This window comes from Haliotis rufescens, unplaced genomic scaffold (genome assembly GCF_023055435.1).
Source record: "Haliotis rufescens isolate VD_foot unplaced genomic scaffold, xgHalRufe1.0.p SCAF_2, whole genome shotgun sequence".
Taxonomy (NCBI): Eukaryota; Metazoa; Mollusca; class Gastropoda; order Lepetellida; family Haliotidae; genus Haliotis; species Haliotis rufescens.
The window spans coordinates 58,526,914-58,543,989 of NW_025963890.1; the positions used below are offsets into that span (position 1 = coordinate 58,526,914).

Genomic DNA, 17,076 nt, shown 5'->3' on the forward strand with positions numbered 1-17,076 from the left:
CGTCAAGCAGAGGGTAGACACTCAGCTTTGGGTATGACAGTCAAATATAGCACATTAATTGTGTTATAGGGTTGTGAGGTGGCCCAGTGGTTAAAGGTGAGGTGAAATGGGGTTTAACGTCGCGTCCAAGATTATTGCACTTATATAGCGACGTGCATGTACGTGTGTGTGTTTGTGTGGCTGCTTGTACTAGTCCGGACTGATGCCGATTATTAGTGCTAGCACACTGAGATACCATGCCGCAGTTTAACATGAATACCCCACTCAGACACAGTATACTGACTCCGAGCCGACCAGTCCTTGTTTTAGCCCCTTAATGCCGAGCGCCAGACAGGGTAACAACAAGTACCATCTTTTGGTGTGACGCGGTCGGGGATCGAACCCCGGACCTTTCGCTCTCCGGGTGGACGCTCTACCACTAGACCACGGAGGCGGTCACCAGTGGTTAAAGCATTTGCTCATCACAATGAAGACCTGGTCAGGCTTGGCTGGTCAGGCTTGGTGATTTGGTTGATTGAGTGTCACCCTTCCCTGACGGCATGGATCATTGCTCAAAGTAGGAATCACTGGATTGTCTGGCCCAAACTTGACTATTTACCAGATACTGTCATATAGCTGGAGTGAGTTGTTTACAACAAATAAACAAACAAAAAACAATATGTCAAATGACCACGTTGACCAAGGAAGAAAATAACCAGATGGTTATCTAAACCAAACTAATGTATTTAGTGTCATATTTCCTCAGAATTATTTTGATGGCTGTTAAAAAGTTTAAAAATTGGCACACAGCTTCAGTAAATGTCATCAGGCTCAATGTTCACTTCCTGTAACCATGGTAGCATGGTCCTGCAAAGTCTGGTTTTTGTGTAAATGTCACCAGAGTAATACCCTCATATTTCAATAATCGAGCTGTTTCACTTCAGTATTTGTAAGTAAACTTTGGAGAGTCGTTAGCACCACCATCATCATCACCATCACCATCATCACCATCATCGATTTCGTCGTCATCAGCTCTCTCAATCTTGATTTCAATCTCACAATCTGGAGTAACTTGATCCTCTTCTGTATTTGAGGTCACATGATCATGTGGGGTCACATGACCGGTCTCCATAGATTCCTCCTGCAGTGGCTGAGATGGAACTCTAGGATGCTGGTTCGCAGCTAAGGAAACAGTTGAGACGATCACTGGCCCTGGCTTCTTTTGTCCGTCCTGTCCACTATGTCTGCCTGCAGAAGATATCTTCTCTGCCTCCTTTGCTTCAAACATTTTCATCATGTATTCAGGAATTTGCGTTTCACTGGTCCAACCGCGACAAGCAATGGTTTTCCATATCATGTCTGGTTCACATGGTGTTTGCCCAAACACGGACTGGAAGGGGGATCGGAAAGATTCCGAACTGACAGCTGAGTTCATTTGAAAGATGGCTACTCCTAGGCCTTTAGCCCAACCGACCTTGTCATCCTCAAACTGAGCCATCCAAGCTCCGAGTTTGCTCTGTAGATCGGCACATGATCGCTCGCCCACACCGACAAATGCTGAATGATCAAGTCTACCATGCAGAACAATCAAATTTGGCCAATACAATTTCAGTTCAGTCAGAAGTTCGACAATATTGGGAATTTGTGTTTCCATAGCATGTAGAAATTTTGGAGGACCAAATTGTCCAAAAAATTGTAACAGACATCCAGTAATTTCCTCTCCATTTCTAATGGGCCATGCTGTAGCAAATTTGGTGGCACAGTCTCGAAGGACTAGAATGTAATTGTACTCTCCATCTGGCATGTCTACCATGTTAATCACACTGAGAGCCAGCCTCGTCATGAAGCCCTGACTAGCAACCTCCATATCCATGGTCAGCAGCTTGGAACGGCCGATGTTGGCCGACAGCTCCCCACAGCAGGTCTTGCATGTTGTGATGTAAATATCAATAATGTCCCGTTTGACCCATGAGTGTTGGGTACACACTTCTTTCCATGTGCCTTCCTTCTTTCTGTGGCCAATCTTACAATGGTAACCATGAATCACATCAAATAAATCCTCTTTCACCACAACAGGTTTGTGAGTCTTTTTACACAGCAGTTCTAGCCCTGTAGGTCCTGGGTAGAACTTCTCATGCACCCAGAACTTCATCCTTGCCCCTTGCTTGCATTTCAGCCCTTTCTTTATCTTGAGTAGAGAGAGGGCAGTGTCCTGCATTTCCCTGGTTACAACATATTTGTCTCTCTTCAGCTTGCTTATGTTGGTCTGAATGTGCTTATCCAGTCGTCCATAGAACTCCTTTCTTTGTTCAGCATGTGGATCCATTGTTGTGCAAGGTATCTGCCCTTGTTTTCTTCACAAACTTTCAGTAAGAGATCCGCTCCCACCACAACCACCAACACAGCCTTCCTAGTCTTTCTCGGGGACACACAGACAGACCAGTCATCATCTGACCTCGTTTTAACCAATCAGAGTAGACAAAGCACAGGGTAAGCTGAGAGAGGCCTGGCTGATCTATTTATAGCTAGCTAGCTAGCATTCAGAATCTGTGTGCAGTCCAGTTCAGAATCTTAGCCTGGAGCTCTCTCCTCCGCCGGGCTCAACTGTACATAGCTATTGATTTGTGGCTTGTTTTAAATGTTTCTTTGGAAAGGTCCCAGCATTTCTTACGGTTACTTGTACTGTTTTTTAGATTTTAAAGTAGTCCACATAAAAGAATGTCAAATTCCATGTAGCCTTGGTATATCCTCTTGATAATATTTTGATATTAAGTAGTCACAAATTCCCAATGAGTAATTGAGCTGATATTGTCCTTTTCTTGGAATGAATGCGAAGTATGGGTTAAATTATCTGTCACTGTGTACAATATTTTTGATAATTGTGTATAATTTTGAGCTCTTCCAAATTGATTGAAAAGTGAGTTGAAAATATTTCGTAATTCCACCTTTTAGAAGAGCAGCATTATTCAAGAGATAATCAACATTTGTTAACCACCCTGCCGAACCTCTAGACCAGTCAGTAGGTAATCTATGTTAGCACCCCTTCGTGGCCCTACTAAGGCCTTATTTAAGTTTAGTTGGTTTACAAAATGTAAAATTCAATGAAAGTGGGGGGAAAATAGATGTAATAATTTTCAACTTCATGATTTGTACTGCTACTAATGAATGGCAGAAAAGTGTTGACATGGCCAGATACTGAATTTATTGGGAGATAATTGATTGGGTTGTTCACCATTTCTTTCAACCAACGGTGATAAAATCTCTTGTTTTTCTTTTTCATTTACTTAATTGTAAAACAGAGACGGCCATTATAAAAATTGTCAAATTTATTTTTTTGCTAATTATTTTTTTTGTCAATTGATCTTGTAAACTAACTAAGCATAATATTCGGTCTAGATTGAAAATGTACATGGCAGTCAATATTTCCTTGTGTATTTTACAGATTGTTTTACAGTAGTGCCGAAAGGATATTTAATTGCCTAGCAACTGTTAGTGAAGAAGTTTATTTTCACTGATGTTTGAACTGAGTCTGTTTACTACTGCTTGATCTCTGAACACAAATTAAAATCCTTGTGAGTTGTTTTAGTAAGTGTCTGAGGCACTTATTATGATGAATATGGAAATTCATTTTTTTTAAAATAGGGCAGTGGTATAAGTTTGACCATAAGGTCATGTATCCTGGATAATAGGTAATTATGTTAAAGTAAACAAAACAATATGAAACAGTGACAAATGATCAGTTTTAAATACATTGAGCATGCTTATTTCAAGAAATAATAAATATTTTTAGGCATGTTAATCTCACCATCTTTCTTCAAGGACAATGAAACAACTCTAATGAAATTATTTTTTCAGAGTGATATCCAAAAATTTGAAGGCAGAGTATTTGTGTGCAATCAGGTTCATAATTTGATTTAACTGGCATTCATAAGTGTTTTTCATGGCTGCAGAAACGTATTTGAAAGATTATTCATTTATTTTGTCTGACATCAGTCTTCTCCATAAATGGATTTTGTGGCCCAACTACTTCTCCACAGTGAATGAAGGCTTGGTATTTCAAGAAGGAAATTAATTAAATTTTCATCCTGTTTTCAAGCACTGAGAAAGAAAACTGTGAATCTTTGCAAATTTGTCAACACAAACACAATATTTTCTACCATTAGGAAATTGAATATTGGCTTGAAAAAGAGTTGTTTATTTTCCTGAGAGCGAGAGTGCCAGATTTGTTGTCAGTCACCCCAGATATCAATGGGAATCAAAATGATTTGGATTTGTTCATTTTCATTGAGACATGAAGTAAGGTGGACAGTTTTAAAGTGTCAAGAGGAATGTTAAATGTATTATTTGGAGGTTGAGGTGAGGTGAAATGGGGTTTAACCTCACATCCAGGATTATTACACTCATATAGCAGTGCGTGCGTGTGTGAGTGTGTATGCTTGTACTAGTCGGGACTCATGCCGATTTTATAGTGCTAGCACACTGAGATACCATGCCGCAGTTTAACATGAATACCCAACTCAGACACAGTATACTGACTCTGAGCTGACCATGTGCATGCACGTTGCTATGTAAGTGCAATAATCTTGTACACAACATTAAACCCCATTTCACCTCACCTAACCGAGCTGACCAGTCCTTGTTTTAGCCCCTTAATGCCGAATGTCAGACAGGGTAACAACAAGTACCATCTTTTAACGTCTTTTGATATGATGCGGCCGGGGATCGAACCACGGACCTTTTGCTCTACCACCAGACCACGGAGGTGTTGTTTGGAATGACTGTACCACTGTCATGGTTATTCTATGATAAGATTGTGGGTTCGAATCCTGGTTCGCCCCGATTATGTTTCTAGGTTTGTCAGCACCATACCCGTGCTCGTGGTTTTCACCGAAGTGGTAAACGTCTCAGACCTGCATCACTTTGGGCTTTCCTCCCACATTAAGCTGACACGCCGTGATATAACTGGAATACTGTTAAAAGCGGCGTTAAACCCAACTCACTCACTCACTCACTCACTCACTCACTCACTCACTCACTCACTCACTCACTCACTATTCTATGATAAATGTTTCATCACCTGGTAGTATTTTTATGTTGGTTACACACATTTGAGTTGTTTCATGGAAAAACTCTTTTTTTTTTGTTTATGGTAAATATTTAAAAATCAAAAGCCATGCAATTTTTCAGTATGTTGCTTTTTTTGAGTGTTTGATAATTACGTGTCACATGAGGGTGTCTGGTGCTAGTGTGCAAGAGGAAGTCAAAACTGCATCTACAGGCATAGTTTTGCAGCAAACAAAACACCGGTATCATGTTCGTGTGACATGTCTCATATCATCTTATTTCCGTGTTTCACCTGGCATGGTATCATTACCCGCTTCTCAGGGGCGGTCGTGTAGCCTAGTGGTTAAAGCGTTCGCTCATCACGCCGAAGCCCCGGGTTCGATTCCCGACATGTGTGAAGCCCATTTGTGGTGTCCCCTGCCATGATTTTGCTGGAATATTGCTAAAAGCGGCGTAAAACCCCACTCACTCACTCGTCAGTCTCATGGTGCTGCATGTATCCACCTGTTTTTTTTATGTTTTTGAGACAAGTAAATAAACATTTGTTGGTTTGTTGTTTAACGCCACACTCGGTCTGTAAATAATCGAGTCTGGTCCAGACAATCCAGTGATTGACATCATGAGCATTGATCCACGCAATTGGGATATGATGGCATGCATCAACCAAGACAGCGAGCCTGACCACCAGATCCCGTTTGTTGCCTCTTATGACAAGCTTAGTCGATTTTTATGGCAAGCATAGGTTGCTGAAGATCTATTCTAACCCTGATCTTAACGGGACAGTAAATATATGTACTGATTGCATCAAATGACTGGATGTTTTGAGGAAGTTGATGGGTGACATGCGAAATTGGTTGAAAAGCATTAATAATATTGAAGTGGACACATTACACGGTATTGTTAAAATGATAAATATGTTAGTTTTCCGAGTTATCACTGACACAGTTTGTAGATTTGAATCTGTTTTGAATTCCAGTCTCCCCCTCCTCCCCGATTATGTTTCTAGGTTTGTCAGCACCATACCCTTGCTGTTGGGTTTCACCAAAGTGGTAAACGTCTGCATCACTTTGGGCTTTCTTTCCACATCAATTGGATGTGCTGTGATATAAATGGAATACTGTTCAAAGAGGCGTTTAACCAAACTCACACCTCATCCTGCCATAGAATGATACTGGTGTTTTGAGGGTTTCGACAAGATGTGTTATTTAACAGCATGTCAACTTAATGTTGAGGAACTGACATATGTCAGTGTATTAAAAGTGTTCTGCATTTCTACAAAATATTGTGATTCGTGAGAGAAAATTACTTGCTTATTTATGCCTTAAGGCAAGCGCTACAAATAAGAATTTTCACCAAATAAAATATGAAACAAAGTTACGACCAGTCTGGTCTCATCATGTTATCATTGATTCACACTGATCAAAATTTGGAAGTCAAATAATTGAGCTGTGCCATTATTCACCTTATGGTATGATTATGTTAGTCCACAAAGACAAGCTGACCCCATAACTGCCACATTTAAAATGATCAGTAACCCTTTCAATCGGGATGTTTACCAAGGAACCAATAGGATGTTATTCCCAGAGTGACCTATGACACTTCAGAGGTCAAAGCTTACCATGATAGCTGCCACAGCTGCTACTCTTCTGACTAATGAAGATTCTGTTGTATAATTAACAGCTTTTCCTCGTTAGCTGTAATTGCCTTTGTTCTAAGGTCATCCACATAGATCATGGCATTGTCAAAATGATGGCGTAATTAACCCATCTGAAGATATCATCTTACTCCACCATGCAGTATTAGCCTCTGTTGATGATTCCAATCCTCAATACATTTGTCATCAGGCTGGGAGTAGTGTTGTTGTTGGTAAACGTCCACTGCTGTTAGTACTGTTGCTGGTAGGAAGGTGGATCACTGCAGGACACATGGCATTTACTTAGCAAGCTGAACTGTAGCCTTGTTAGAAATATCAAATTTTCTAGAAACCAAGTTCTAGTGGAATAGCTGTTGCCCCTGCTGATGATGCATGCTGATAGTGGATGATGATGATGATGATGATGATGATGATGATAAGGATGATGATGCCTGCTTGATACAATGAATGGATACTTGAGGCTTGATCAGTAAATTGTGAGTGAGTGAGTGAGTGAGTGAGTGAGTATGGTTTTACGCCGCTTTTAGCAATATTCCAGCAAAATCACAGCGGGGGACACCAGAAATGGGCTTCACACATTGTACCCATGTCGGGAATCAAACCTGGGTCTTCGGCATGACAAGGGAACGCTTTGACCACTAGGCTACCCGACCGCCCCTATCAGTAAATGGAAACTCAACACTATTTAGTAGTGGATGAGGATTATGATCCTGCTTATGATGATAATGCCTGCTTGATACAATAAATAAATATTTGAGGCTTGATCAGTAAATGGATACTCAGCTCTATTTAATAGTGGATGATGATCATGATGATTATGATGATAATGCCTGTTTGATACAAGATTTAACTCAGTAAATGGATACTCAGCTCTATTTATCCCCCGCCGCGCGAAAGCGCGAAGCGGGGGATATAGTATTCACGACCGTCCGTACGTCCGTCCGTACGTCCGTCCGTCCGTACGTCCCACCTGTTTGTTGCCGCGATATCTCAAGAACTAAACACTGGATTGTCTTCATATTTGGAACTATGGTGTATATACAGACTCTGCAGACACCAGTCGGTTTTGGTGACCTTGATCCCATTTTCAAGGTCACAGCAGACAAATCTGCTTTTAGAGTTGGAAAACGGTGTTGCCGCGATATCTCAAGAACTAAACACTGGATTGTCTTCATATTTGGAACTATGGTGTATATACAGACTCCGCAGACACCAGTCGGTTTTGGTGACCTTGATCCCATTTTCAAGGTCACAGCAGACAAATCTGCTTTTAGAGTTGGAAAACGGTGTTGCCGCGATATCTCAAGAACTAAACCTCTCGATTGTCTTCATATTTGGAACTATGGTGTATATACAGACACCGCAGACACCAGTCGGTTTTGGTGACCTTGACCCCATTTTCAAGGTCACAGCAGGCAAATCTGCTTTTAGAGTTAGAAAACGGTGTTGCCGCGATATCTCAAGAACTAATCGCTGGATTGTCTTCATATTTGGAACTATAGTGTATATACAGACACCGCATACACCTGTCAGATTTGGTGACCTTGACCCCATTTTCAAGGTCACAGCAGGCAAATCTGTTTTTGGAGTTGGAAAACGGTGTTGCCACAATATCTCAAGAACTAATCACTGGATTGACTTCATATTTGGTACTATGGTGTATATGGCGGGGGATATTTCGTCACTCTGTGACAAATACTTGTTTAATAGGTCATACCCATACCACAAGATGATGATTATGATGATGCCTGCTTGATGCTCAGCACTATTTGAATAGATGATGATGATGATGATGATGATGTTTCTTGATGTGTTTCTTTGGAAAAGGAACATTTTGACATCACTTTCATGCAAAAAAATGAACAAAGATGTTTCTGCGACACCCTTGTCATACTTCTAATTTCTGTATTCAGAGCTTTGTTTTAAGTACGCAGTGTCAAGACTCTCTTAAATCTAGGAGTGCCTTTGAAATGAAACCCAGGCCCGATTTGAAAACAAATTTGGGCTTCATTTCTGTGTTGACCCAGCTGAGCACAGCCTCACAGGTTGACCCCAGTTGAAAAGTGTTTCCTTAGAATCAATTGTTCTTGTTGATTTTAGTTTTATACCTATTGCCTGGCTATCATTTTATTTCCTGTGACCCACGAGACTCACTAAGTATGCCTAGAATTGTTATGATGCCCCAAGACTTGCCTCCGTGCAATGTAATCTCTCAAATTGCACTGGATATGCGTGAAAATTGTTAATCAATAACGCCACATCCTGCTCTAATCACATAAAGTATCGTTCATTGTCCAAGTCTGATGTGTACTTCCAGGTTGTGTCCTGCTCGACTGATTTATGTAATAGGGCAGAGCAATCAGGTTAATTGAGCGTGTGTTTTATTTACATCAGTACAACAATCTGGTCATTTCCCATTTGTAACACGAGCAAGGGTCTTATGCTTCAAATGAAATCTAATCCTGTGGGTGACTCTCTGTGCTCTTATCTTATGGGGCAGTGAGGTCATCTAGTGGTTAAAGCATTTGATCGTCACGTCAAAAGCCTGGGTTTGATTCCCTATGTGGATGCAATGTTTGAAGCCCATTTTTGGTGTGCCCCGCCTTGATAGTGCTGGAATACTACTAAAAGCGGCGTAAAACCATACTCACTCACTCTTATCTTACATGGGGGCCGGCTGGGTAGTGGTGAAAATGTTGTCCATGTCATGCTAGAGGTCCATGTTTGATTCCCACAAGAGTGCACTGTGTGGAGCTATTTCCCTTTCAAAACAACAATTTTTGCTTATATAATTCTTTTTAAGTTAGAACCAGCAAATGTGCCTTTGCAAGATAATGTGGCCAAGGTTGTAAGGTCAAGTTGTTATATAAATAGGTAATGTTGAATTAACAAGTGTGAAATGAATGGTGGACTTGTATGGGTGTCTTCCCATTGTGCCTACAGTAAAATCAGGACATGATTACAAGCCTGACTTGATTGGGCAACATATATTGACAAAATATTTTTAAAGTTTACGCTGAGGCTTATCTCTTAGCAAAAATAAGTCAAACAATAGTGGTGCAGTCCATTTAGAGAAATAGGGATGAAACTGAGTTCCCAATGTGCCTACAGTAATTTCTGTAGGCACAATGGGATGTAGGCACTGTGAGATGTAGGCACAGTGGGGTGTAGGCACAGTGGGGTGTAGGCACAATATGTAGGCACTGTGAGATGTAGGCACAGTGGGGTGTAGGCACAGTGGGGTGTAGGCACAATAGGGTGTAGGCACAATAGGATGTAGGCAGAATATGTAGGCACTGTGAGATGTAGGCACAGTGGGGTGTAGGCACAGTGGGGTGTAGGCACAATGGGATGTAGGCACAATATGTAGGCACTGTGAGATGTAGGCACAGTGGGGTGTAGGCACAATAGGATGTAGGCAGAATGGGATGTGGGGTGTAGGCACAGTGGGGTGTAGGCAGAATGGGATGTAGGCACAATGGGATGTAGGCACAATGAGATGTAGGCACAGTGGGATGTAGGCACAATGGGATGTAGGCAGAATGGCATGTAGGCACAATGGGATGTAGGCACAGTGGGATGTAGGCACAGTGGGATGTAGGCACAATGGGATGTAGGCACAATGGCATGTAGGCACAATGGGATGTAGGCACAATGGGATGTAGGCACAATGGGATTGAACCCTTGTATGTACCTCATGGAATCCCCTGTCATTATTCCTTGGCTGATGGTGAATTACACTTGTTTGACTCTACATCAGAAAGGAAGACTAACTGCTTGCATAGTTTGTTGAAATGTGTTTAAAAATAATGAATTTCTCAACAACAACAAAATATTTCCAAGTGGCATCTTTGACATATGAAGTCTGGTCGTAGACACAAATCAGCCAGCAAGTCTGCAACAGGCTGGGCAAGTCAGCACCAGTGGAATGACAGGCACCTCATTACAGGGTTCACATCTCAAGCTGTAGTCTATCATCTGGAGATGGTCGGGGGATTCCTCCATCTGTCCAGATAAAGGTGTATTCTAGGAATCCCATCATGCCATATCAAAGATACCAAGGACTGTATCACCCTCCACCCATCTATGGCTGTTAAACTTTAAACTGGCTTTTGAAAAATGTAACCGATATATACTTTACTTGTAACTGAAATGGAGATAAGATTTTTTTTGTTGAAGTTTGTGTTTTTCTGTCAAAATGCGGTCAGTCTGCTTTGGTGTTTAGTGGAGTTAATTTAAGCATGTAGAGTTATCTCCCTTCAACTTTATGGATGAAATTGTATCATGAAATTATGGGCCTTCATTTGTGCTGCTTGTGATATGATACCAGATCAGGGTGCCATTGCACAAAACAACCTAAGTCTATGCTAAGGTATGGGAGTTACGATCACCTTACCGCTAAGATCGTTTTGTACATCGGCATCCAGATCTTAACACTGATTTTTCACCTTATCTGAAAGGTGATATTTACAGTTTTTTTCTGGCATTTGTTTCACAATAGGAAGACCTTTCAATTGCTTAAATAGTGCATCAAGAAAAAGGTGAATTTTAGAAGAGATACTTCTTTAAATCCTTCCATAGATAAAAAAAACATCTTCCGTGGTCTAGCGGTAGAACATCCGCCCGGAGAGCGGAAAGTCTGGGGTTCAATCCCCGTCCACATCATACCAAAAGAAGTTAAAAAGATGGCACTTGTTGTAACCCTGTCTGGCACTCGGCATTAAGGGGCTAAAACAAGGAGTGGTCGGAATCAGTATACTATGTCTGAGTGGGGTATTCGTGTTAAACTGCAGCACGGTATCTCAGTGGGCTAGCACTATAAATCAGTGTCCGGACTAGTACAAACAGGCACACACACACATGTGCATGCACGTCACTATTTTAGTGCATTAATCTTGGATGTGACCTTAAACCCCTTTTCACCTGACCCTACCATAGATAAACAAGGGAAGACAAATGATGTAAATCACCTGAAGAATTTTCAGTCATGGGGGCACCTGCTTCCACATTGTCATCAATCTCATGATCTCATGATCCCATGAATCCCATTCCATGCAGGAATGGACCGCCTCCGTGGTCTAGTGGTAGAGCATCCGCCCGGAGAGCGGAAGGTCCGGAGTTCGATCCCCGGCCGCGTCATACCAAAAGACGTTAAAAGATGGTACTTGTTGTTAATCTGTCTGGCGCTCGGCATTAAGGGGCTAAAACAAGGACTGGTCGGCTCGGAGTCAGTATACTGTGTCTGAGTGGGGTATTCATGTTAAACTGCGGCATGGTATCTCAGTGAGCTAGCACTATAAATCGGCATCAGTCCGGTCTAGTACAAGCAGCCACACACACACACACGTACATGCACGTCGCTATATAAGTGCAATAATCGTGGATGTGACGTTAAACTCCATTTCACCTCACCTCACCTCACCATGAAGGAATGATAGAAATATGATTTGTAATACATACACGGGTGTTTTCATATTTAGTTTATGTGCAAATCACAAAATATTATTAACTGGTTATAAAGAAATAATTGTGAAGAAATTCCAACCGATTCCCAATGTTGCATGAATATCAGTTCCGATGTATACATTACTAATGTTTAACAAGAGACACAAATATTTAATCATCTTCATGCTGGAAGTTCTGTGAAGCCCCATGCTGTTGTATGCACCATGGTTCATTTCGATCTCTCACTCTAACCCTGATTCGCAGACCCTCAGCACACTTAACACACAAAGGCCCCGTTTTTTCCTCACACTTGCTGACAAAGTGACTTCTCAGATGTGACTTCGCTGCACAAATTCAAAATGATTAAATTGTATCCCTCTCACAAACGTGACTTCTTTTTTTCTTATCTTATAATTGGATAAAACTGGATGGATTACCCATCATATTTAAGTGCAAGGTGATATTTGCTTTAAATTATTCTCTTTTACAAATAAAAGTTGAACAAATCTTAAATTGGCAAGAAAAAATCGCTGATTTTATCATTGTATGCAGCTGTGAACATGACCTTTGTGACCATGACCTTTATGATTCAGCACTTGGCTCAGGTCATGTCACAATGTCCTTATCGTGTGATTGATTGTCTGCCGGCCCAAGGGAAGATGGAGATAATTATCACTTGATGCACACATCCTTTCATGCTCGTTATTCTCAACAGATGGTACTGTGAATACACAATACTAGGATGGAATACTGAAATAATTTCCAGTAATTATCGCCTTAATATTGTGTCTGAGGCATTCAGAAGAGCTATATTGCCATAATTAGAGCAATTTGTTTTTCATTCGAGACGAAGATGTGACAACATCTGTATCAAGTTGTGTCTTAAGGTACAACTGATGGCAGTAATTATATTAAACCTTTTGTATGTAGGAGACTACTTGCATTTTTAATAAAAGTAGCATTTCTGTGACACAAATTATTTTCATTTTTTTGTGAGTCATTTTTCTTTTAAAAGATTTTAATCAATAATCATTAGTTGAAAGCTTGGCTTTTTTCTTTAAAGCCTTTTTTGAGAGTGTTTTATATTTGTTTTTGTGTAAAATAGTTATTTTGAACCTGAAAAGAGGTACGATTAATATCAAAGTTGCAAGACATATCAGTTGGACAGAATCACAAATAACTGACCACATCATGGTAGGTGTGAAGGTGAAAACAGTTCTGAGGCTGGTACAATGTATTTAACGTTTTATTTATTTTCTTTGTTCATATGTAAAGGGACAGAAGGAAATTAAAAAAAATGTCGTTGTTGATAAGTCTTCCTGTCAGTTTCTGCAATGGTTTTCTGTTTTCTGACTATTCCCGGACTACGAGGCAGCCCCGTGGTTATGGCGTTCGCTCATCACGCCGAAACCCTGACTTGGTTGATGTATGTTATTTCATCCCAATTGCGTAGATCGATGCTCATGATGTCAATCACAGGATTGTCTGGACCAGATTTGATTATTTGGAATATTGCTGAGTGTGTCATTAAACAATGAACAAACTCAAAACTGTTATTTATTATGTATGGTAGTCATATGATTTTTATGGAGTTGGTCAATAAGGTAAATGGTTTTGTGAACATTTTTGTGAAATATGAAGACAGATTTTAAGTCAGAATGTGTATGAAATTGTATCAACTTTTAACTAGGGGTAAAACACTCCTCCTCTGTCTATGTTTTGGTAGAAACAGTGAAATCTGAGTGAAACCTGAGGGAAGCAGTGACCAAGCTGGTTTCACTTTGTCATCCAAAACCAAGGAAAAATGTTTTATCTGACTTTTGTTTACTGTTATGACAGTCTAAAGAAACACTCATAAAATATTTCTGGCCAGGGAATATATGCTAAACTTGGTACCTTCTGATGAACCACCTAGCTTCAACCAGGTCTGCAGTCTAATGGCTAGAGTGTCAGCTTGCTTGTTGTGCGTCTGATTGCCATCATCCATTATGAAAAGGTTTCAGTTCTTTTCTTCGATTTTAGAACAATGGATGTTTGAAACACCAAGTCTAAACTTCATCTGCTATCAACTCATGAGGTCTTTTTTTTTTTTGAAACAAGTAAACGTCATACCTGGTCTTACCAGGAAACAATAAAACCTCCTACAAGGTTATTGCTAGTCTGTCTTACAGACCCTGATACAAATATATATCAAATACAGCCCATGCAAGTCCATAATGTTTGGCAAGTCTACATTACTGCAGTATCAGGAAATGAAGAGAGTCATTGGGCTCCCTTTTATTATATTTTTATTAAGATAACTGAACAACTGTTTTTTTCTGTACGATATGTTCATTTCAGAGACTAGATGTTAGTATAGGTTATTGCTAAAAAACAAGTACTATTTAAAACAATTATCAATATCGGTGATAGGTTTTTAGGAATGAAAGAAAGCCGGCTATGGACTTGAAATCAAATTCAGGCATGAATGGCATCATTGAAGATTGACTAGATGAATGAAATGACCTAATGAACTGTCATGTTGTTTTCCAGGACATCATTCGGTTGGTGGTTGGTCGTCTAGCGGCGGGGGACCGTTACTTCTCCAAATGTTTTGCGGTGAAGCTGGTTCATACCCAGAGCCGGGAGAACTACTGGCTCCACAACGACCTGACCATGTATCAGGTGCGGCAGAAGTACGAGGCCAGGCACTTACCAGAAGAGTGGAGGTTGGTAGGATCTATGTTACCCAATACCGATGTACTCACTGCATCCCTGGAGGCCCCCACAACCTACCCAACTCCAAAAACATTTCTCCCTCACCTGGCCGTGGGCCATTCCACAAAGTCATCTTGGCCCTATGACTAACGTAACTCCCATGCTTTAAGACACTTTTGATGATTGTAGATTGTAGATTTGTCATTTGTCACTTTGGGCAATTCCATCCATAGAACAATAAAAAAATTCCTTGGTATCTCAACTAGGGCTGGGATGGGTAACTCGGGTACCTGAGTCGGGTGGGTACTGAGTAGGACCCGGGTACCCACAGGACTACCCGGACCTGTGGTTAGCCACGTGATATATTGTTTAATGACAAAAAGGTATCTAGAACTCTATGGTTACACTACAAGTCACAAAAGTTTGCATTCCTTCTGACTTTTCATATCTTTGAATAATGATATAACTTGAGTCAACTTCAGTGTATGCATGACCAGATTGTTTAGTACATGTATCTAAATACGTTTTGCCAGTGCTATCATAACTAAATGCCCAATTGGACATTTTGTACCGATCTCTTGAGACCTACAGTGGTAGGGTCGGGTAATAGGGGGTTGGGTACACGGGTAGTAAATTCGGACTCGTCCCAGCCCTAATCTCAACCTAACCATTTAATAAGAATTAGACTAGACAGGTTCACAAAATGCATCATTGTAGGGTTTTGACTGTTCTGATTGAATACTCTGCACGGACAGCCATGATTCACGCAATCCGACAATCAGGGACACATTTCATGGATTCATAACACCAAAACTGTTCCTGCAGAAAGCGGACGTAACGGACATGTTGTGTGTAAATGCATTTTGATTAGAGCATATCCCAAGCTCACATGAAAAGCTCATTTTCCCCTGTGTCTTAATAGGAATTTGATGATAATTAACCATCAAGATCCATGCTTTAGAATTGCCTTTGAGATAAATTTGTTTTTATTTCTCCCATGTGAATGCATCTTGAAAAACGAATTTTTCATGAAAACAGTACTCTGGACTGAGTGTGATAAGTGATATGAAAACTCAAACAGAAATAGCATGATTCATGCATAATTGTATTTGTGTAGTAAAGATAAACACTGGAGCTCTGGTTCATTGCTAGATTATGTTGTAAAATGAACAAGCTTCGGTTTATTTATGAAAATCAGGAACAATGTGACGTATTGTTGGTCTTAAACTCAATACTTCCCAGTTCATGCATGTATTAATACAGAGTTCTTCAGATCGTATTGTAGGATATCTCTCGTATACCATGGATAAAATAAGTGGCTTAATCACATTGGTCACGATTCAAACATTGGGAATTTGTTTCATGTAAAAGATACTGCATTTGGGGATAATATAAACTGGCAATGTCATTCAGGCTGATGAAAGTTATAGATTTTGTTGGTTTTAATACTTCCCTGCATGACAGAAGTAACGCTGTGTAAATATGAAAGTGTTAAGTGACAATATGTTTACTTTGCTTGAGAGCTGTGAAAGTTTCTTTTTCCTAAAATTTACTGATGGAAATATATGAATACAGCCTAATAGGACAGAAGATTACTTACTGTTGCGTTCAGTTTGAATGGATTCACACCAACAATATACAGCCATGAAGATCCAAGTAGAGAAAAGGCCTTCAGCAACCCATGCTTGTCGTAAGAGGCGACTAATGGTCAGGCTCGCTGACTTGGTTGATGCATGCAATCATATCCCAGTCGCGTGGATTGTTGCTCATGATGTCAATCACTGGATTGTCTGGTCCAAACGTGATTTTTTACAGACAGCCGTCATATAGCTGGAACATTGCTGAGTGCGGCGTTAAACAACAAACAATATAAGAAATCTGGTATGAAATCTGGTATCTGCTATTATCTGGTGTGCTCGTTACATTCACCCATTCTTGGTGTCCCCTGATGTGATATTGCTGGAATATGCTAAAAGTTGCATAAAATCATGATCACATACTCTTGTATATGACATACCATTGGGGATATGTGTTAGAATTGGCCCCCAGAAATCGGGTCGGTTAGCCTAGTGGTTAAAGCGTTCGCTCGTCACGCCGAGACCCGGGCTCGATTCCCAAAATGGTTACAATGTGTGAAGCCCATTTCTGGTGTCCCCTGCCGTGATATTGCCGGAATATTGCTAAAAGCGGCGTAAAACTACACTCACTCACTCACTTACTCACTCACTTACTCACTC

At 40.6% G+C, this 17,076-nt stretch overlaps 1 protein-coding gene across 20 annotated transcripts in view; it reads left to right on the forward strand.

The window, feature by feature from the left end:
• Window positions 1-17,076, forward strand: part of LOC124141629 (focal adhesion kinase 1-like) — a 166,659-nt gene that overhangs the window by 87,494 nt on the left and 62,089 nt on the right. For all 20 annotated transcript variants that reach the window (XM_048400249.1, XM_048400248.1, XM_048400237.1 and 17 more), the window contains exon 3: window positions 14,675-14,850. In XM_048400249.1, the coding sequence (XP_048256206.1) occupies window positions 14,675-14,850 (176 nt within the window). The remainder of the gene's footprint in view (window positions 1-14,674; window positions 14,851-17,076) is intronic.